Raw genomic sequence first — 23,446 nt, forward strand, 5'->3', positions numbered from 1 at the left:
AGAAAAAGAGGATAAAGTCCTGCTTCTAACTGTAGACTTATTATTACTCAGTGGGAAAATAGAACTTTTTCGGTTCTACAGCTGCCGAGGCCCGCACTGGGGACACCAAGTTGTAAAAGGAGGGCCCTCCTTGCGGGGCTCCACCCCCGGCTGGGGGGTCGTCAAGTCCCCCCCCATGACTGGCATATCGATGTGATGACCTCTTTAGGTTTGAGAAAGTAAAGGTGAAACCTCTGTAAATAACTTTTTCCCCTGATATGGACAAACTAAACACACACACACGCACACGCACACGCACACACACACAGCCCTGCCACTAAGTCTCAATGAGTTGTATTTTTTTTTAGCTTCTCATTTAACAATTGGCATGTTGATTTGTACCCGCTGACATCATTTGGGTACGAGGTTCAGGTTGGGAACAGTGTTCGCCACTGCTTTGCTTCTTTTAAATCACAGAACACAGGGTCAGAAGTTTGGGTTTATTGTTAAGAGGCTGAAGAAAGGGACACACAGCTGGCGTGTGCCTGTGCTGCCTATTTCGGGAATGGGACTTCTGAGTCACTGGCTAAATTAGACACAGGTGTTCTCATCGCTGCTGGGGGCCCTGCCCCTCAGCTCTGCTGTGTGAGAGTCCAGGGAGGAGGAGGGTTCCAGACGGCCAGGACCGGAAGGAAAGCACACGGGCACTCTTCAGACGAGGCTGCCCAAGTGGTATCTTTGTCATTCCTTGGCAAGGTCTGGTTTCACATCCTGGTCCCAGAAGTTCTACTCTCTGATAATATAAGGCAGCTCATCTATTTCAACTCTGTAGCCGATAAAATGGCACTAGTTCACAAATTGCAAGGTCATTATAGAAAAGAAAGATGGTGACCATTAAGCGTCCCACACATTTGCTTAACAAATAGTGTTTGCTATTAATGGCATTCATTCTTGAACTGCCCTTTGTTAGTTCTGTCCTGCATCCCCAGATCCTCAGGCTAAGCTCTTGGAGGGCAAGGACTACTTTATTCATCTTTGAAATCCCCAAAGGACAGGAAGGTGCGGAGGTGGCTGTCTGCAAACCCTCATGGGTGAAACCCCTCCAGCAGCTGGGACTCCTGCTGCCACCTTACCCCTATCTTGACATACGCACCCATGGAATGTACTTCCAAACGCTCCTTCACACATCATGGTGTTGACCAGCAGGGTGAGAGACAGACAGGAAGCAAGCAGTAGAAACCTAAAAATGCATAGCTTATTTCAGTTGAAGTGTCAAACGCGTCATCAAGCAAGACCCCCAATGAAAGACCAGCGGGGGCTGCAGAGTTCTTGGTGCAAACGTGGCTGGGGTGTGGAAGGTTAGATGACTCTCCTTCATTCATTAAGTACGGTGAGGACCTACCATATGCCAAGCGCTGGGTAGGCGCTACAGATGCAATGGAGAATGAGACATAGTCCAAAGGGCATCTAAACAAAGAAGAGCTAATCACAAAAGTCTCTGGGGCTCTAGAAGTCAGTGCAAAGTGCTCACAGAGGTTAGGGAAAGGTGCCGGGGAGGGGTAGCCCCGCTGGCATCAGAAGGTTGAGTTGGAGGAGGACTGGCCAGAGGAGGAAGGGCGTTCCAAACACAGAGAACAGTACGCAAAAGGCCCCAAGACCCCTAGCTTGACCGGGGGTCTGGAAGCTTACGGAAGCCCGCCTTTATAGGGGCTGGCACTGGGGCCCACCTGCCGGATCCAGCTGTGGGTTCCCTGAGACGGTCTCCCATGTGGGAGGCTGGGCACTTTAGGGAGCATCCTTCCTGGAGGTGACAGATGCTCCGCACCCAGCCAGGAATGGAGGAGGTGAGGGAGAAATGACCCCAAGGCTGACAGCAGGGAAACCTGGAGGGACAGCTTCACCACAAGTGGGGACAGCCGGGGTTCTGCCTCTTGTTCTGGAAAGTCGGGCTCATGAAGGAGGGCGTTGAGCCCCTTGTTGGCTGTTCCTTTGGCTGACGGAGGCCCAGACACCACAGGACAGCAGCGGATCAGTTCAGATTCGGTTTCAAAGGTTAACTGTGTTACCACAGGGCTGGCACGGCCTTCAGACCAGGGAATGTTCAGATGCAGGCTTAGTCTCCAGCAGTGGGTGGAAATACCATCATTCCCCTGTGACATCTCCCTGCCACCCCAGGCCTTAAAACACCACCGTCAAAGAGGCCGACGCATCCATGGGGCCTACAGCAGGGCCTGGCGGAGGACAACACGCGACAGGTGTTTGCACCTGAATGTGAACAAGGGGCAGAGTACAAGCGCCCACCTGTCTGTCCGTCCTCTCCCTGGGGCCTGCTCTGGGCAGACAACACAGGGAGCCACGTGGAGGGAGAACCGGACCAGTGACAGGAGACCCAGGCCCAGGCCACTAATTATCTGCGTGACCCTCAGCACATCACTTTCCCTCCCAGAGTCTCCATTTTATCTGCAAAATAGCATGGTTTGGTATCTGCCTGCCTGGCTGCTAAAGTTACACGTGATGGTCAGTTGATATACGATGATGGGTACGTACTTTGTAGCTGTAAAGAGAAGGTTGACTCTCTTTAAGGATTTCCAAACATCTACTGTCTCGAGTTCAGGACTGCGGTTATTGTCATTAGCATGGCCAAGTGGGAAAAAGCAGACGGCTTTCTTCCCAGGGAGGAGCAGTGCATGCCCTCACTGCCGAATGGGGAAGCTGACTCCAGACACCAAGGACCATCGCAGGAAGTTCACTGTTGTGGGTCCCTGCAGGGTCCTGCTCCCAGCTCGTCCCTGCTTGTGCAGCTAGCCAGAGGCCACATCAGGCCCCGACAGCAAGGGTGAGGCTCCCTGGGGTCAAAGTCAGAGAGAAACTTGGAACCCTGGAATGCTAGGGCTAGGAGGGACTTCCGGATCAGATTCAGTAAATATTTGTTCAGTGCCACCAATATGCATCAGGTACCAGGTCAGGTGACTTATAGACACTAAACGGTCTCCATGACAACCTGGGCTGACGCATCGTTGTTATCTCCCTTTCATGAGTTCAGATGGGCTACACGGCCAGCCCAAGTGTCTTTAGCCCCACTCTCTACCCATCTGGATCCTCTCATTGCTTAGGTTTCTTCTCAGACGTCAGCTCCTCTGAGACACCTTCCATGTTTCTTCTCTCCCACAGCTCCCAGATCTTGTACATAATAACTCTGTAATGACATACTTCTTTGTGTGTTGCCTTGTTTAACATCTACCTTTCCCGCTAGACTGTAAACACACGAACCAGAACTTTATTTTGTGCACCATGATTGTCCTAGTGCTACAGAGGCATTCAAGAAAACACTTGTTGAACAAGCTATCAGAATAAATAGAGGTATTAAAAACTTAAACATACATTGTCTGATTTTTAAATTCATTCCTTTGTCATTTTTCACCACTCTTCTTTCGAGATATGAGATGAGAAATGATATTAGGGGTGGGACTCTTCAATAAGGCCACAAAAGTCCCCATAATCTTTCTCATCTTGAAATCATTGAGGCCAAGGTCTTCCAGCCAGTGCCTGGATCCACAATCGTCTCTGCCCATCTCATAATTTACACAGTCCCCAAAGCCTTGCAGGCGCTCAAAGAATTCATCATGACCACAGCGTAAGCCAATTAACCTTGCTCCTTAACTATTTAAGACATGTAGATCGTGGCTGTTTCTGCACTGGCAGAGAAGCACAGCTAGTCTAGACAAACATCCAACCTGAATAGATTCCGCCAAAGCTCAGACCAGGCTGTCATTAATGTTATAAATAATGTGCATTAATGTTAATTGTGCCATTAACATTAACCATTAACGTTGCACCATTAACATGGATATGCCCTCTTCTCTTCCAACTCCTATCTTGGGAATTACCAGAGATAACCACCCCAGCTCTTACACTAACTCTGACACGTAGTAGGTGCTTAGTAGCTGCTGTCTCCCCTCTTTTCTCCATCTGTCAAGGGCCCTGGTCCTCGTCCTCTCCACTCCAGCCCCCGAGTGCATCCCATCCTCTGAATTCACACACCACTACCTCCTCCGCCTTCAACTGGCCGGTAACTCAGCAAATTCTGAACTAAGACATTTATCTACCGAGCACGTGGGTCTCTTAATCCAGACGTTGGGCTTCTTGCAGACAGGGACTCGGCCTAATGCTTCATATCCCAGCTATTCTTACCCCCAAAGAACATTGATTTCAGGCCTGGCCTTACGTGCAGTAGGTGCTCCACAAATAAGGACCAGGCCTTAGAGCCTTTTAAAAACCAAGGCGTCATGGATGTGGAACAGACTAGGAAAGCATCTGTGAATCAGCTTTTCTTCCTTCTTGTTCTGAATTGGGTCTGTGACCCCATCACTATAACTCCAGACCCTCCTTCCAAGGGGACAGCGTGGGCCTGGGAGGGGGCACAGAGCTTTAGGACTGGAGTTGGATCACAGTGGGAAAAGCTATAGCGTATAAAGCAAAGCTGAATTAGGGTGTCATGAGAGTTGAAGCAGAAGAGCAGAATTCTGTCCAAGGGGTTATAGTGAAGCCAAAACTATTTTCCAAAAGCCAGAAAGTCAGTCACTCACTGAAATGTAGACAAGACTGGGAAAGACAGGGTAAGAAGAGCAGAAACAATGACTGAGAGAGACTTGTGGGCCTGAAGCTCGTTTTCATGCGTGTGGACTTGGGACATGGGAGCTCAGCCTGCTTTGACGGCTTAGAATCCGAGGATGCCCACACAGGCCTCCCAGCTTCCCTCGGCTTTCTGGTGTCCAGACGAAAAGGGAACAAAGCAGTAGGCAAACGGAGGTACCTATTTCCTGTTTCATTAAAACTCTGTGAGTGCCTTTTCTCTCCCAGAATCTCTCTCACATTCTGGGCTCAGGCTGTGTCCAGGGCCCAGCCCCTGGCCCTCGGCCAACTTGCAAGATTCCATTTCAGTCCGGAGTTTGAAATTTGTCATGTGCTGACGTTTTTGGTCAAACGGCTTAGGAGCGCTCATGTCCGGAATCCACCAAGTCTGCATTTTGCACAACTGCCCTCTCTTTACAAGGTGCTGCCTCAATTTTCGTTGAGAGCAGCTGAATAAAACGAGAACTTTCAAACTAGAAATTGCCTGATTTTTCTCTGTGAGCTTCTGCCGGGGGAGGGCAGGGCTGAGGCTGCAGACACAGGAACTTATTCATCAGTCTCACTCAAAGGCTACAAATTGGCTCCTTATTCACAGCAGGGAAAATGCTTTAATGAGCCCTCTTTTTGCTTTTCAAACAGATATACAAATAAGCTGATAACAATTTTCAAAAATACAAAACAAGAATCTCCAATTATGGGAGCGCCCTTGGCCTCTGAGTTCCTGCCTCACTGAGGAAATGGATTTGAAATGGCAAAGAGGAAACAAGGAGGTCAACTTTCATGTCTATTTTAGTTTTCCAGTGAAGTCCCATTTCCTTTGGACTTTGTATAAACAAAGAGAGGACAGTTGTTAGTTTGGTTATTACAGATAACCCATGTCTTTAAAGTGTATGTCATTTATCTAAATGGGGAATCTAATAAATGACTCAACTTCTCCAAAATATAACTTCTCGCCTAATAATAAGAATAAACACAGGTTTCATTTTATTGAGCAATTACTATGTAACAGGTATACATTTGAAACATTGTTGACTGGCTATGCTATATCTGTTTCACCCAGAAATCCTATTCCTGAAAATCTATTGCAAAGAAATAAAATTGATTATGTAACAAAGGGGTAGTGTGTGTGCATATGTGTGTGTGTGTTTATATGTGTTGCAGCTGAAACAAAGTGAATATCAATAAACATGGGAAGAGATGAATAAAGTATGTTGTTTCCAAATCATAAAAAATCATGCAGCTATTAAAATGAGACCTTCTCCAGATGCCTAGGATGGATTTCCAGAACATATTTTGCGTGAGAAAAGTAGGATGCGTAAAATTGTGTGTAATATGACCTCTTTTTACAAATGACCCAAAAACCTTTTATATGATTATGTATATTCACTTAAGCGTATATATCAATATGCTTTCATTATTGTATTATCATAGAGGAAGATATGGAAGGTTCTTTCTAGGTTGTCATCACGGTTTGTGCGAGATGGGCCGTTGGCCTGGGTTTGACAAGGAGCTGTAACAGGAGCTGTGACAGGAGTAGCGCTGACCAGAGCATGAGGGAGGAGTCAAAACAGAGGAAAAGGAAAAAAAAAGACTCCAAGAAAGTTCACCTGTATATATAAGGTAATCATGTCTATGTATTTGTGTAAAATTATCCAGGTCAGTTACAAGTAATGAAAATATGAGAGGGGCTTCCCTGGTGGTACAGTGGTTAAAAATCCACTTGCCAGTGCAGGGGACACAGGTTCGAGCCCTGGAACGGGAAGATCCCACATGCTGCGGAGCAACTAAGCCCGTGTGCCACAACTACTGAGCCTGTGCTCTAGAGCCCGTGAGCCACTACTACTGAAGCCCACGTGCCTAGAGCCCGTGCTCCACAACAAGAGAAGCCACTGCAATGAGAAGTCCGTGCACCGCAACGAAGAGTAGCCCCCGCTCGCTGCAACTAGAGAAAGCCCGTGCGCAGCAATGAAGACCCAACGCAGCCAATAAATAAATAAAATCTGTTAAAAAAAATAAAAGAAAATAATAGAAATAATATTGAATTTTCCTCAACAATCTTCTGAAATATTATTACTTTCCTCATTTGTAAAATGAGGAAACTGGTGATCTGATTTGCCATAGGCCAAGGCTATCTGATTCCAAAGCCTAAATTATTTTCCTGAAAATACAATACGATGCATAGTCACTGCGAAAAAAAAAAATTCAAATATGATACTAAAGTAGAATGAAGATTGCAAGAATCACTAAAACCCAGAGGTACTGCTATTAAAATGTGGGGAAACAGCCCTGCAGACATTTCTCTGTGCGCGTGCGCCCTGTTGCCGTATGTTACGCAATGTGCTGACGTCACTCTCTGTGAGGTAATGGCACCACAACCCTGAAGGATGTGACGTTTCCACTGTCATTCATTCTGCAAAGTGGATGATCCTGGACAGGAAATAAGGCTGGTCTTAGGGTGAGGGAGGAGGGGACGGGCCCAGGACCTGCCCTGGGGTGCTCGAAGGGAGTCCCTGTGGCGGGGGTGAGCTGTCTCGACCTGCGGGTGGCCAGCCTCCCAAAACGTGCCTGGTGAGTGAGTGGGATGGACTGTGGTCTCCATCCTCCGGAAGAGCGGTGTCCCCCTGGACAGCAGTGAAAGAAATTAGGAATGACCCTTCGGACAGGAGGAGGATGGAGGTCAGAGAGCACGCTGTTTCTGGGCGGAGCAGGTAGCTGACCTCAGAGCCACTCTTGACATGACCCCACCAGTCCTCAGTCACGCCTTCTGATAAGTGGTCTTCTGCTTCTGTGCATAGAAGGGGCTGATCCACAAGAGCTGTCACAGTTGTCCCCTAGTTGCTGCGGGAGGCCTTTTCTGGAAGTGACATGGGCTGGAGGGTCCCCTCTTTTCTCCTGAGGAGACACTGAGGTGAAACAGAAGGCCTGTACCGGCCACCACGGAGGCAGCGAGTAGGCAGAAGATGCACAGGTGGCTGCAGAGGGACCTTGGCATTTCCTCTGGCTGCCCAGAAGGTCACTGCTCTGGAAAGACACGGACCCCACGTCAGTGACTGCAGCAACACCACGCTGGAGGCAGCGGACAGAAGCTGGCCTTCCACCGAGGGGAGCAACTTCAAAGGACACAGCCACGTTCATGTTCTTTGGGAGGTGGCAGCAAGGACATGCCTGTAAAGACTGATTCACAGACCAGGGACGGGTCTTGAGAGATATTTGGGTCACTTATATGTGGAATCTAAAAAAGCCAAACTCATAGGAACCGGGGCTGGGGGGTGGGGGAATCGGGGAGATGTTGCTCAAAGGATAGAAAGTTGGAGTTAGAAGATGAATAAGTTCTGGGGATCCAATGCATAGCATGGTGATTATTGTTACCTGTACTGTATTATATACTTGAAAGTTACTAAAGGACTAGATCTTAAACGTTCTTACCACAAAAAAGAAAGGATAAATATGTGATGTAACTAAGGTGTTAGCTAACTCTAGGGAGGTAATCATATTGCAATAACAAGTATATCAAATCAACATGTTGTACCTTAAACCTACACAGTGTTATATGTCAACTTTATCTCAATTAAAAAAATATTTGGGGGAGAGAATCTCAAAGATAGAATCTTTCTTCTAATCTGGGTGAGCTGGGGGCTCCTGGCCATTAAGCTTTGAATATTCAGGAAGGATGACATTTTTGCATACCAAGCTGGTGAAGTGGGAAATGTCAATTACATGGATATAGACATACATACCCAAAATACAAATCTTATCATGTCACTGTCTGCTTAAAATCCACCAATGGCTTCCCTTGGGGCGGAACCCAAACTCTGCAGCGCAGACCCCAGGCCACATCCCTCCTGTGCACTCTACTGCAGGCTCACTGACATCTCCCAGCTCCTTCCTTGGGTCTCCAGGCCTTCACACAAGCTTCTGCTTCTTCTTGGACCACTTCCCTCTCCAGCCACCTAGATAGTTTCTCTTCACCCTTAGACCTTCTGCTTAAAACGTCACCTCCCCTGGGAAGTCCTCCTTCAGCCATCCTTCCTCCCAGATTAGATTCAGTCCTCCAGTTACAGGTGTTCCTGTAATCAGTGCACCTATCACACTTTACGGACATGTTCTTCTCAGATAGGGATCCCTAGTGTTTCATATATTATAATTAGCACTTAATATCTGTTGAATGTTTGCATGATGAGGGTAAATAATTTTACACAAAGAGATCATGTTCTGTAATCTCTCTGTCTGCATTCAACAATGCTGTACGCCTGTCCTGAGCATGGCATTCAAGCGTTTGACAATCTAATCCTTGTCAGCTCTATCCTATCTGCTTTCCTCTACAGTGCTTAGCACACAAGAGGTACACAATAAGTGCTATTAAACCGCCCAAGTGAAATGTACTTGGACCTTTCCACATTCTTTCCTTCCTTTAATGACATGCCTTTCTTCAGCCCCTGCCTGGCTACCTCCTACCTGTCCTCTGACGTCCCACTGAAATCCATCTCCGTGTGAAGCTGTCTCTGTCTCTTCCAGAGTAAGTCAGGCCTCGCTCTGTGGTCCCCTGCACCCTGCGGCTGTCTCCTCGTGGGTCCTAACGTGGACAACACAATATGTTTATCAAACTGGTTCTCCAATTCAACTCGGATCACGGATGGTGCTGGCACTGTGTCCTCTGCCATTTCTTGTCTCCAGCATCTAATACAGCCTCTGCCACATAATTGACATTCGGCAAGTATTTGTTGAAGGAAAGAATGGGTGAATGAATGAATGAAGTTTATGGTGTTGAATTTAGAAAACTACCAGGTTAGACTGCATGATCGATTGGAACCCATCCCAATTTGCTGCTACAGACCTACAGACCCTGTCAGTTGCGATCAGAATCAGAGAAATCAACCCAGCATGCTGGAACTGGGTAGAATCCTTTTTTGTATATGATGAAATTGAGGCCCTACATGTAAAGGTCACACAACAAATTACACAGCAGTGAAGGTGGGCAAGATATCGAGATTGACACCCATGCATTTCAAAGGTCATTAGTCATCAGGATCTGACGTCACCTCTATTTCTGGTGACAGGTAATGCACTTTTTACTTCTTACCAAAATAATGATTATTTCTTAAAATTGTACGGCACATTATAGCTTACCAAGTCCTGTACAGAAAAAACCTCTGAGTGAGGTATTTGCGGTTAAACAACTTGCCAAGATCCTTCAGCATTTCAGCAGCAGATCCAGGGCTCGCACTCAATTTTTCTGGCTCTACGTCCAGTACACTTTCCAGGGCACAGTCTCTGCCGCCAACATCACAATAAATGGTGATTAAATATTGATTCTAGGCTCACTCATGGAAAACACTAGCATTTCTAATCAATATCATCACTTACTATTTCTAAGAATTTTCTGAAGGAGACATAGACCAGACTTGTCAAACCCTTACATAAGAGAGCTGATAAAACCTAAGGTAGGCTACTGGAGGAACAAGAATGTTGCGTGTGCGCGCGCACGTGCGTGTGTGTGTGTGTGTGTGTGCGCTCATGTGTCTCTCAAGTGTGTCAGTGACTCTGCATGTGGAATACTTGGAGTTTTGGGGCACTCAAAATTGTGAATGTGAACACAATAAGCAAATCCCCAATGCATAATGTCTGCAGAGAGTATGACCTTAAGTATTTGCCAACAAATTAACGTGACTATGTTTAAAAATTCTCAAATAGTTTTTCTGCATTTAGCCAGTATTTCCACAGAATGACTTTTAAAAATTTAAATGTGTTTTCCAAATAACTGAGTCTATTCATTCACGCTTTCATTCAGTAAAGAATGAATGCTTACTAGGTGCCAGACACATAGTTCATCCATGACACAGCAGTGAGCAAAACAGACAAACCCTCACCCTCGTGGGGTTTACATGCCTTTGGGATAGGAGAGAAGGCTCATAACCAAACACTAAGTTACATATTACATTCAGTGACAAGTGGTATGAAGAAAAGGAGCTTAGGCATGCCAGGGGTGAGTGGGGCTGCAATTTAAATCAAGGTTCAAGAAAGTGATATTTAAACACAGCCCCGGAAACAAGAGGAATAAACTGTGAGGATCTCTTGGGGAAAATGTTAACTTTTTGAACAAACACTTATAATTTTACAATGATTTTTTTTTCCCAAAGAGCTTACATATACTTCACTGTCTTCTAAGAGAGGATACAGCAGGTCATCTAACTTTTTTTTTTTTTGATAATTCAGGCACTTCTGTGACAATCAGTTTTGGACTATCGTGTAGTGATGTCCAGAGAGGCTGAGATTACGACGTCCAGAGGACTATTTGCCCCTCCACCCAATGGCCCCAAATCTGTTTTCCTTTTGCACAGATTTTATATATGTCACCCACTCAGCTCTCGCATCTCGCAGTGTCTCTACATCACCACCCCCAAACTTTCATCTGCTGTTTCTAAGATGTCACTGGCTTGTTAGGGTTGGTTCCAGACAAAAAAGACTTGAGCAAAAGCCTAACATTTAATGCCGGTGCTTTATGACATCTGCTCTGCCTATCCCCACGGGACCTGCTGTGCCCATTTCTTTGCTCTCAATTTCCTTTCTGACCGTCTGAATGCCAAAGAATTAAACCTCCTAATCTGGGAAATATTGCTGATTAAGACCTCATTTTCTTTCCTTTTAGAGCTCAGAAGCGTTTTCTTTCTGATTTCAACAGATTATTTTTATATGAGGGAAGTTGATGCCTAAATTCCACCGATGTAGCCAAGACAGACCCAGATGGAGCCGTGTCCGTGGAAGAGATTCCCAGGAAATGATCTAAAAGGAGGGGACCCAGAATCATGGAGAACAGGGGCTATTTTAATTTTTTTTTTAACGAGTATGCCTCTTGCACACAACTGGCAATACTGGTTACAAAATTTAATACTGGTACAGAGGGGTATCAATGAATGACAGCTCTTATGCATGGCTATCAAGAAGACTACTTCAAGCGAAATTCATGCAAAGTCCTGTGAGTAATGAGTAATAAATTACGCATAGTAATGAGTAATAAATTCTTAGTATGGAATTTGGGGAGGGTGTTCGGAAGAGGCATTTGAATAAAGCTTTGAAAGATGGATGGCTTTTCATAGGTAAACAGAGGGGAGAGGTTTCCTAGACTGAGGGAGCAGCATGAACAAAGGCCAGCGGGGCGGTGGAAGGGGTGGAGAACTCATAGTTTATGGACAAAAGAAATGAGAGAATAATTAGTCTAATTGAACTTTTCAAGGGATTTTGAACTGAAACCTAGGCTCCTTCAGGTAATTCCTGCTTAAGATCCTGCTTTTTTCTCCTTTTCTTTCTCCGAGTTTATATTTTTACAACATTCACACTCAAAAAAATGATCAACTATCAATTAATAACTCACTTGCACTGGACTTTAGGGCAGACAGAGGAGCTGTGGGAAGTGAGGCTGAGAGTTACCAGGGACCAGACTGGGTTCGATGGGCCTGAACAGGTCTCTCTCCTTGGGGACTTGGAGCCCTGGGACTCTGCCAGGGAGAGCGAGACACAGCAGGCTGCGTCCTCCAAACTCAAGTGACGTGGCCTGGGCTGCTGAGGAACATCTTACAGGATGGGTGCCTCCTGGGGATAACGCTGCTGCAGCTCAATAAGGGGCTGTTGCCAAGGTTTTTGTTTTTTGTTTTTTGTTTTTAAATAAATTTATTTATTTATTTATTTTTGGCTGCGTTGGGTCTTCGTTGTTGCGCGCGGGCTTTCTCTAGTTGCGGTGAGCGGGGGCTGCTCTTCGTTGCAGTGCGCGGGCTTCTCATTGCGGTGGCTTCTCTTGTTGCGGAGCACGGGCTCCAGGAGCGTGGGTTTCAGTAGTTGTGGCTCGTGGGCTCTAGAGCGCAGGCTCAGCAGTTGTGGCTCACGGGCTTAGTTGCTCTGCAGCATGTGGGATCTTCCCGGACCAGGGCTCGAACCCATGTCCCCTGCATTGGCAGGCGGACTCTTAACCACTGTGCCACCAGGGAAGACCTTGCCAACGTTTTTGAGCTGGGACTAACATCAACCACGGACGAACATTTTGCAATGGCCACCCTGTGAGCCACATGGTGTGGGCAGTGGTCAGGGGGCCACCCTGGGGAGCATTCACTAGAGGTGACGAGTCCTGTCCCCAGCAGTGACAGTGAGGCTGATGTCTAGATGACCCCTTCACAGAGGCCCAGCCTGACTGCAGTCTGGCGCTGACTCCTCTTGATCTCTGGCCAAAGCCACAGAGGTTACAGAGCTGGGCAGCTGCCTCAGTTCCACAGCTCTGAGGGGCCACACAGGGGTCAGAGGCCAGGCAAATAGAAACCAAAGTGGTGCACGTTCCCTTGTGCCCTCCCAGGAATGCTGTTCTCAGCAGAGGGGAAAGAGCTGGGAGCTCAGGCCCCGCCCAGCATTGGGTCTATTTGACATATGGGGAGACTGAGGCCCGAGAATAAAGGGCCATGCCTAAACTCCCAGGGCTATAGCCACACTGTCAAGTAACCCCATGTATCTTACCGTAGTTTGGGATTATTATTCTTATTGTTAATTTTCATAATTTTTTCCAAGTGCTTTGACTGCGTACCTAAGGTCCTTCAAGGTAATATTCTTGCTGAAGACCCAATAAACTTTCTGTCTGAATTGATACTTTTGCAGTAATTAAAAAAAACCACTTTCTTTTAATTATCTTGCCTTTGACTTTCCTGCAAACTAACAGATTTTAAAATGCAAGTAGGATGATGACAGGAACAAGCCTTTTGCCAAGATTTGAACAGTGCCAGAAATATCCCTTACCAAATGGTTTCCTCACCCAATAAAATTTTCCTCAAAGAAAGGAATCACAAAAGGGAGGAGGCAGCGGCCATCAGGAGATGAAGACAGGGACCCTGCTGGAGGTTCAGAGGGTTGAGTGGAGGAAACTGGAACCCTAGTTCTCCAGTGGCTTCTGGGGCCTTGAGGAAGTCAGACCCCTTCCTTTTACAGTGTCAGTTCCTCAGCCTGATGTTCCAGGCCCCCTGAGATCCCACGAGAGATCTCTGTTCCAGCCGGATGTTTATTCTTGGCCACCAGAGCTGACTGACCTCTCTCCCCTTCATCCCCTCCAGTCTCTGCTCACTGGAATGTCCTTCTACTGTTCTAGTTCTTACTTTATTGTTCAGATCTCTGCCTCTGCCCTGAGCGCTTCCCTAATTTCTCCAATTCAAATTGTTGTATGTTTCTCTGGAATGCTTGGTCCTGATAGGATGTCCAAGCTGAATGGCCCCTTAGAGGTTATTTACTCAACTCTTTTGTTTTATAGAAGAGGAGATAGAGGCACGGCATGGGAAAATAATTTGCCTGCGATCACACAATTAGCAAAGGGAAAAAGCGGCTCAGTTTTTCTGATCCTTGACCCATGCTCGTTGTATGATATCAAGAGAGTTAATGTTATCGATTACATTCATTCGCCATTTAATAAGAATTATAATAAATATTTTCATACCTGATACATTAACATCTTATCATTAATTCTCGTACGTATCCATCCGTTCATTCAGCCAGCCAGCCACCCATCCATCCATCCATTCATTTATTCAAGCAGCCAACATTTATTGAGGGCCCATGTTCAAGCATGGTGCTAGATACTAAGTATTATTATTATTTTCATTTCAAAAGGGAAGAACCTAACACTCTAAGAAGTTCCATGTCATGTTCTAATTTACTGAATGAGTTGGGCCTCCACAGGAAACAGAATTGTTTCAGGTGGTTTCCAGGAAGGAACTCTTTCCAGAGGTGTAGACGGGATTAAAGGAAGGCAAGGCAAATTGAGGTTTCCAGGCATCAGCAACAATGAGAAGCTAGGGCCACAAGGGCAGGGGGACGACCCACTGTTCCTGGATCCCAGTGAGAAGGGAATGTAGTGAGTGGTGGGGCTGCAGGTGTCAGGTACGGGGCTGCTACTAGAGGACGAGCCAGCGAGGAGGGGAAGAAACCCTGTCCTCCTTCCCAATATCATTCCAGGGATGCCCTTTGGCTGAGCACAGCCAGAAGACAGACAACAGGGGAGCCCAGGGAAGGTGGTCCATACAGCCCAGTCCCTGGGGCATAGAGGAGGGTGAACAAGCAGAGGTCTCCAGCTTAATACCTAGCTGGAAAGTGGGTGAGCTGGAATGTCACCTCTGTCTTCAGACTCCAGATCCTGTGCTTTCTTCTGTATCATGGGCTTGCTTGCATTTATGGCCTTACGTTCATTCACTCAGGCAACCCTTTGTTCAGCTAATAAGCTGAGTGCATACTCCTTGACAAGCCCTACGTGTGTGTCTCATTTCCCTCCCCAGATCATGAGGTCAATGACTGCCTTACTTATCTCCAAGTTCCCCTTCATATGTATGGTAGGCATTCTACCCATTGGTTGATGAATAAAGAGCTCCACTACGTACCACTATGAATTGCGCTAAAAGATGCTGCCCCAGACTAAGCCTTAAGCCTGCTCTCATTCTTTGAGGCAGGGGGAGGGGGTGTTGGTGCACCCATCCCTAAGTCACTTTCATGTGGTCTTGGAATGAGAATGTGGATTATATTTGAGGGCAGATGCTTCTGGTGCTCTGGGAATTCACACCACTTCTGACAACACAAAATTACGACACCCATGTCTTGCTTCCAGAGCATCTCTACTCTGCTGAGCTCTTCCCAGCTCTCAGCGCTGGCTGTGAAATCTCAGCGCCCCTTCGTTGAGGGTTGTGGTAAAGCAGATGACAGTAGAGCTTGCCCCCTCCTTCAGACTTGTGGCTCACACCTCTTGGTTGAGGTGACCAGGTGATATACGTCAAGGTTTGAATGGCTTTCCCTTATAGGTCCTGCTGGGCTACAGTGAGCAATGAACGTGTGTAAACAGCCCAGCCCTGTTTAAACACTGTCAGTGAGAATGTCAACAAGAGACGGAAAGATTTGAAGACTGTGGTCATTGGCATTCAGCTTCTGGTGGTTGCCACAATATATTTCTTTTTTTTTTTTTTTCTGGAAAAGTGCAAAAGAATCACAGAGGACGATTCTATTACTTGCTTCTTTTTTTTTTTTTTTCAAATTTATCTATTTTTATGTACCTTAAGATAAATTCACAGCATTTAGATGCAATAGTCAATCTTGGTTACTTCCTTGGGGAAGCCTAGTGAAACCTGGAGGTCATTTTTGATTCCTCCCTTTCTCTCCTCTTCCACGCCCAGAGTGAAAGCTGGGAATATCACAGGATATAAGAGAATAGACTTTGGATGCGAGGCAGAATCATATTTGTAGAGCATCCTCGCATATATTATTTCAACACTCGAATCAACTCTGTGGAGTAGCTTTTACAGATGAGGCAGCAGAGTTCAGCAAGGCTGAGTTACTTGCCCAAGGTCACATAACCCATAGATGGTGGCCCCAAACCCTGAACCCAGGACTCATGAGTCCATCATCTGCTTCTCCCATTGGGTTCTGCTGCTTCAGATAAGGGAGAAAATCAGGCCCCCCTCCAGCGGTGATCAGAGCAAGGACCTACCTGACCAGGAGCTTTTAGATTCACCTGCTTCCAAGAGTTACTACCAAAAGTATTCAGAAAAATGGCCACAAAGAACCCTGCAAACAACAAGTGTGTGGACAGGTAGAAGAAAACTCTTGAAACCTCAGTGTACTAAATTTCAAGGTTCTGTAAAAACAAGGGCTTCCTCTCTACCCATTGTGGGCCTGTGACTTTCCTGGTGTCACTCTTAATAAACCACACTGCAGGTGGCATAACTACGGGCTTGTAACGAAATGCCTTTATTTGTTAAATAAAAAGAGACTTTTCTCCTTGACCTCAGCCTGGGGCACCCTCCTCTCCTCGGCCCAGTTTTTCCAGCTCTTATTCATCCTTTTAGGTTTCATCAGAATTATTACTTTCTTTCTTTCTTTTTGGCTGCACCTCACAGCTTGCAGGATCTCAGTTCCCTGACCAGGGATTGAACCCGGGCCTCCACAGTGAAGGTGCCGAATCCTAGCCACTGGACCACCAGGGAACTCCCAGAGAATTATTACTTTCTCACGAACTTTCTCTGACCCCATCTGGACTAGGCCCCCCTCTTATAATTCTTTTCACATCTTACAGTTTTCCTTTGTAGCGCTTACCAAATTTGCAATTACCTATTCATTTGTATGGCTATTCGTGTCATGTCTGTCCCCTCTGTTACATCATAAGCCTAATAAGGGCCCACAGGGATTATGTCTCTGCTGTTTACTACTGTGTGACAGGCGCATAGATATCTTCATTGAATGAATAAGTCAATTGATGAAAGAAACAATATCACTGGTATCCTGTCAGTTCTGACAGGTGGGAAGGAATCAGCCTTTCTGGACTGCACGTTCAGGATGCTGAATGCTGTGGGAGCCTTATTTGTTCCTCACAGGAGAGAAACTGAAGCTCAGAGAGGTAAGTTAATCTGCCTGAGGTCACACAGCTAGAAAGGGACAGAGCTCGGCCTGGAATGAGGTTTCTGCAACTCTACTGTGAGTTCCCGCCACTCACTGCCTGTCTGAAGATATGGCCTTGACCAGCTTGCACTTCTGGCCACACAGCTCTGACTCAGGTGGGCTCATCTCCTCTGTGTTCATTTCATGAAGGGCCCAACTTCATTTAGAGACCAAGGCAGCAAATGGAATATTACAAGGGCAAGTTAGCCATCAAACTGCCACTCTAAAGGCCAGGAAGTTTAAAGTGTTTCCTTATTTCACAATAAGGTGGGCTTTTAGGAAAATGAAGTGTTATCCTTGTATTCTAATGACTGAACACTTTAACTACAGTTTTCTTCTCTGTACGCTTTGTAAGTTTTTAATTACTCATGATCATAAACCACTTAATTACATACGGTGGCCTGTGGATTATGGCAAATCTCCCAAACTGGCTTCTTTCCACTTTGCTTTCTCATACTGCTGCTGAGTCCCAAGTCCCTCCCTCATCATGCCCATAATTGAAAAGTCCCCTAATGCCCATCAGAGAGGTCACAGATCCAGAGGATGGTGGCTTCTGCCAGTATCTTCAATTTCAGCAAGTCCTGGAGGACAGCAGTGGCTTATGTGACATCACACAGCATGTTAGGACAGACTCTAGGTCTTCCCTGATCTGGCTTCAACTTACTTCCTTTGCTCTCTTTCTAACCACTCATGCCTCTACTCTCTAGTCGTTACTTACTTTTTCATTTATTTACCTCGTACTTTATTCACTAGTTGTGGAGCATGGGCTCAGTAGTTGTGGCTTGCGGGCTCTAGAGTGCAGGCTCAGGAGTTGTGGCCCACGGGCTTTGTTGCTCCGCGGCATATAGGATCTTCCCGGACCCGGGATCAAACCCGTGTCCCCTGCATTGGCAGGCAGATTCTTAACCACTGCACCACCAGGGAAGTCCCTATCACAGTGTTTTGCAACTGATTTTTTCCCTTTAATCATATGTCTTAGAGACATCTCCATGTCTGTACACAGAGATCGACCTCTTTCTTTTTAACTGCTGTGCTATGTTCCCTAGTGTGGATGTATCATACTTTCATTTATCCTCTATTAGAGGGCATAGTGGTTAAGAACAGGCTCTAGAAGCATTGCCTGGGCTAAAATCCTGCCACTACCACACACTGCCTGTGTGTGTCTCAGTTTCCTCATCATGTTTGTTACAAAGCACTTAGAAGAATGCTAGTCCCCAATAAATGTTAGATATTATGAGTGCTTTCTCACTATCACAAACATTATTGCAGTGGACATCCTTCTATTTTTGCCTTCATGTGGACATATTTAAGTAGTATAGATGCCTAAAAGTGAAATTGTTGTAATAAAGGGTAGGCATACTTTAAATAGTGGCGAATACTGCCAAAACGTCCTTTAAAACGACTACACCAGTTTACATTCTCACTATCAATGGAAGAAACTGCCAATTTCCCTTCACCTTTGCCGATATTAAATATTATAAATCTTTTTAATTTTTGCCAATTTTATGGGCAAACAAAATGGGATCCTGTTTTAATTTGTATTCCCTTAATTACTACTGAAGATGAGCATTTTGATCCGGGAAGATCCCACATGCCGCGGAGCAACTAAGCCCGTGTGCCACAATTACTGAGCCTGCACTCTAGAGCCCATGAGCCACAACTACTGAGCCTGAGAGCCACAACTACTAAAGCCCGCGCACCTAGAGCCCGTGCTCCACAACAAGAGAAGCCATCGCAATGAGACCACAGGCCACAACTAAAGCCCATGTGCAGCAACAAAGACCCAACGTAGCCATAAACAAATAAATAAAATAAAATTTAAAAAACAGAAAAACATTGTGATATGGTATAACACCATATATGTGGGAAAAAGATACATATGGGTGTATACAAATACATATGAGAATGGATAAAGGCCTTGAATGATAAGAGAATGTGTGTGGGTGGAGATTTGGGAGAGTGATTTTTCAAGCTATGTTTATATATTTCTGGTTTGTGTGAACTTTTACAAGAATGTATTTGTGCTCTCTTTAGGTAAAACAAGAATTGTCAAACTGACCGAAAGAAATTAAGGTTTAACTCGTATCAAGAGATTAGTCTTCTTTTCTTCCATGTAGACAATGGTGTAGGTCTTGGATAAAAATCTTCTCCACTGTGGCTTTTTCTAGCCTATGTAAATGGACATATGCAGAACGTGCCCATTACCTGTGCCTTGTTGATCATTACCTTTTGCTTTTTAAGTAAGGTTTTCATGTCCAGTATGTGGGATCATGGCTTTCTGTTAGTCCCCCAAGCTCCATAAAAATATACGGCCAGCCAGTTGTTGAAAAATTAATTTGAAAACTGAGAACCACATGGTGTTCCTTTTGCTTTGCATACTATATCGTCATCAGGTAAAAGGATTGGTAATCATGGATTAGCTCATTATTTTGCTTCAGTGCAGAAGCAGGTGTAGTGTCTTGCTCACTCTGTCCTCTTGGTGTGGTCTGTGGAGGTATGAATGAGTCACTCAACATACACACTTAAAGGACTGACCTTTGACCAGAAGTCAGTGCTACTATCTGAGAGGAAAAAGCTGTATTGGATCCTCCAGGACCCCTTCCTGCCTAGTCCAAGTGAGGGTGGCTTTAACACAACGAATGATGAGACTCCTGGAAAACTCACTGAATTAAAATGTTATTTTTATAAGGTTAGGCCTTTGGAACTAGGTTGCCCTTTTATGGGCTTCTCTCTGACATGCCGTTCAGAAAGGTTCTTAGGATTTTTACTACTTAATGGATATCAGAGTGTAGACTTTTGGAGTGGCCCATCTATCTTATGACAGTTTTTCAGTTTTTGAAATTGAAATGTTCTCTTAAGCATCTTCAAGGAAAAAAGAAATCCCATTCACTTAAAAACAACTGTATTCACCTCCAGTTCTTACCGCTACTCATTTTACATAGTTTTGAGTAGTGTGTACAAACTATTTTTTGTCCTCGTTGTTTTCTTCAACCTTATTTCCAATACATCTTTTCATGTACTTCCCAAAATTTGACGTGCTTGACTTGAATCCTGCATACCTGCCAGGATTCCTTCTGTTAATCTGACAGAACTTGTTTGCATTATTCCCCAATTGTTGGACAACTGGGTCCATTCCCAGGTTTTGGTCATTATGAACATTCCGAGTAGCCCTGCTATAAAAATCTTTATGCAAGTTCTCCCCCCACCCCGCTTTGGATCATTTCCTTAGAAATGTACTTCCTTAAATGGGTTTACTGGGTCAAAGGGGCTCAATGAACAGTTTTACAGCTCTTGGCACATACTTTTCAGATTGCTCCCTGGGTGGATCTGACCAATGGCAAGGGCCGCGAGAGGCAGGAATGTGGACGAGCGGCCCCTACGACCGCCCCTCTTCCGCCCCCCCAAAAGGCAAAGACCTCGAGAAGGTCTGCGGAGGGAAAGCATTTTTCTATCGCCCTCTTGTTCTTTTCAGGGTTGGTGTTTAAGTCCAGCTGGGAAGGCGACTGTTAGGGATGCGCAGAAAGGTTTCCGGGAGTCCAGGACTCCTGCCCTGCGGACAGAAGCAGCTCTTCCAGGCCCACTTGCCCCAGGACTTGGATTCCAACCGCCCGTCCTCTTCGAGTTTCCGATTCCCAAGGCACACCCTCCCGGCCTTTCCACTAAAATCTTCGTGGCCCAGACAGGCCCCTTGCAAGCGCAGAGCTCTGCAGGCGAAGGCAGCGAGTGGCGGTCGCTATTATTTTGGCGCGGGTGATGCAAGGCCCGCATAGCTGCGCGCTGAGTCAGCTGGGGCCGGGCGGAGGCGGGGGGCGCGGACCGACCCATCCCCCCGCTACAAGCCGCCCGCCGCCCCCCACCCCCCGGTCCCGCGCCGGGTGCGGCCGGGCCGGGCCGGGTCGGGGCGGTGGGGGTGGGCCTCCGAGTCCGCGGGGTCGTCCGCCCGGGCAGAGTCAGGCGGGAGCGGAGCCGCGGGCCGACCCGAGCCCCCGGCGTGCCCTTCCCTCCCCCAGCTGGAGCTCGCGGGTCAAGTGAGGCAGTGACCGCGCGCCCAGCCATTTACCCTCTGAGAACTCAAAAAGGGGGAGGAGGAAGCGGAGAAGAAAAGAGACTCAAAAAGGAGAAATGCGAAGCCAAGCAGACAGGAGGAAACGATAAAAAAACGAGGAAGGGGGCGAGAGGAGGCGGAGGCCGGCGGGCGGGGGAGGTGGCGCGCGCCGCGCGGGGCGGGGCGAGCGGGGGCGCGCCGGCAGCCGCGGGCCGAGGGGCTTGTGGGTAGCGGCTGCGCGCGGCCGTAGACAGGCGCCGCGCGGGAGTGTGTGAGGGGTGCGGGCTTGTGGGACTGAGGCTGCCGACGGCGGTCATGGGAGCGGGCTGGCGGCGGCCGTAGTTGTCGGAGCCTGGGCTTCAGCTTCCCCGAGCCCCAGAGGGCGGGACAGTCCCGGCCCGGCGGTGGCGGCGCCACTTCCCCGCTCCCGCCCTCGGAGTCCTGAGGGAGCTCGCGGCGGAGGAGCGGACCGGGCGGCGCGAATCTGACTGAGGGGCGGGGACGCCGTCTGTTCCTCGCCGTTCTCGGCCGGGCCGGGCCGGCCTCTCCGACACCCCCAGGCCCCGGGGCGCTGAGACCCGAAACCGGAGCTCGAGGCGGGCGGTGGGCCCGGGCGGAGCCCCGGCCGGAGCCGGCGGTTCGAGGGCGGCGCTAGGCCCCGAGGCGGCCGGGCCGGAGCGCGGGGAGCGGGTTGCGGGCCCGGCGGCGGCGGCGGCGGCGGCATGAGCCGGCCCCCGCCGACGGGGAAGATGCCCGGCGCCCCCGAGGCCGTGTCGGGGGACGGCGCGGGCGTGAGCCGCCAGAGGAAGCTGGAGGCGCTCATCCGAGACCCTCGGTCGCCCATCAACGTGGAGAGCTTGCTGGTAGGTGGCCGGGGCCCGGGAGCCCTCTCTGCTGACCGCTCACACCGCCGATTCCCCCGACTGCCCACCCCTCCGTGCCCACCCATCCGTGGGGGGAGGTCTCGCCCCACCCCGCCCCGCTTCCGGCAGCCGGGGCCCGGGTCGGAGACCAAACATTTTTACGACTAAGTTCCGGGAGTAGAGACCCACCTTTGATTCTTCTGTCTCCTGGAGCCGGTGTCATCCCCGGCTGGCCCTTTCTTGGAGCTCTGGGAGGAAGCACCGCTCTTCTCCTTCCCGCCTGCCCTGGGGGTTTGGGGAGGCAGCGTGGAAGGTACGCTGTCCTTCAGGCACCAGGCTAGCCCGTTTGCAAGAGCGTCATGCTGCGTGGGGACGTGAGTCCGAGGAAGCGAGAAACCTGGGGCTGTCCCTATGGGCAGTACCCACCTGGGGTACAGGACAAAGAGTTCAGTCTGAAATCTTGAAACACACAGCTAAGGTTTTCCTGTTTTCAGCTGTGTTTGAACGTTACTAGTTGCAATTTAGTGCATTTTAATTTCTGTAAATTTAATTTCCGAGATTACTACACAAGAGCTAAAGAATCCATCTGAATTGTAGAATGGAATCAATCTCTCCTTTTCATTGTATCTCCTTCCTGAGATGGCCTTTGCAATCCAAATTGATAGCCACGTAACGTCTGCTAGTTGGCTTTGTTTAAGAAAGGGACATGATTTACAGATCAGAAACGCACTGTAGAATGCTTGTTTATTTCTTGTTTTTGTTAGGATAGACTGTTGTATTTCACAGACTCTTTGATTAATATGCAGTAGAGATGCATTTATGGGAAAAGGGGGTGTGGGTTTTTACCCTGGAGAGGAGAAGAAAGCGAAAAAGATGCGCTGGATGTTAAATTAACCCTGGACGACTAGAATTCAGGTAGACGATCCTTGGGTCCTTCAGATATTCCCTTCCAGAGCTCCTGTTAAGCTCTACTCCCTGACAGGAGAAACCTATTGACTGTATGATGAGAAAAACTGTCTCTTCCCTTTCCAGTGACTGACTGACTTTCCTTCAGAAGCTGTTGGTTATCCTTTGAGGTTTCTGGAATCATTTGCAGAGTGACTCAGTACCGTTTGGCTGAAGTGCAGGAACTGACTAAAGAGTGTCTTTCTGTACAATGCACAGAATGTAGTGATGTACTGTATTCTGTAAGACACGTTTGACATTTCCTTTTCCCGATTTTCATATTAGTGGGTTGTTCATATGTTTTCATGGGAGCATGGCACTATGAATAGTGTTTAGAAGTCTTCAGTCGGGGCTGGGATTGGTTGCATGAAGGGCATAGCTTTTCCAAGGCCAAAGCAGAGACTCTGGGCTTCACTCCCAGCATTTTCGCTTTGGTATTTTGCTAGCAAAACTTTGACCTAAGGCCAGAAAGTTCAGTTAAAAATAGTACAGCAAATCTCAAGTATTCATCAAGTTCATATTCAACCTCAGAAAGAAATTT

General features: G+C 47.5%; 1 protein-coding gene and 1 long non-coding RNA gene across 2 annotated transcripts in view; one reads left to right on the forward strand and one right to left on the reverse strand.

The window, feature by feature from the left end:
• Positions 1-22,446, reverse strand: LOC137205464 (uncharacterized). Its single transcript, XR_010934157.1, has 3 exons — positions 22,150-22,446; positions 1,133-1,219; positions 1-715 (listed from the first exon to the last, which is right to left on the reverse strand). It is a non-coding gene; the product is annotated as an uncharacterized lncRNA (long non-coding RNA).
• The window catches only part of ROCK2 (Rho associated coiled-coil containing protein kinase 2), a 137,284-nt gene continuing 135,642 nt past the window's right edge, over positions 21,805-23,446 (forward strand). The window contains exon 1 of the mRNA XM_067703687.1: positions 21,805-21,960. Coding sequence (XP_067559788.1) covers positions 21,820-21,960 — 141 coding nt within the window. The 5' untranslated portion in view covers positions 21,805-21,819. The remainder of the gene's footprint in view (positions 21,961-23,446) is intronic.

This window comes from Pseudorca crassidens, chromosome 14 (genome assembly GCF_039906515.1).
Source record: "Pseudorca crassidens isolate mPseCra1 chromosome 14, mPseCra1.hap1, whole genome shotgun sequence".
Classification (NCBI taxonomy): Eukaryota; Metazoa; Chordata; class Mammalia; order Artiodactyla; family Delphinidae; genus Pseudorca; species Pseudorca crassidens.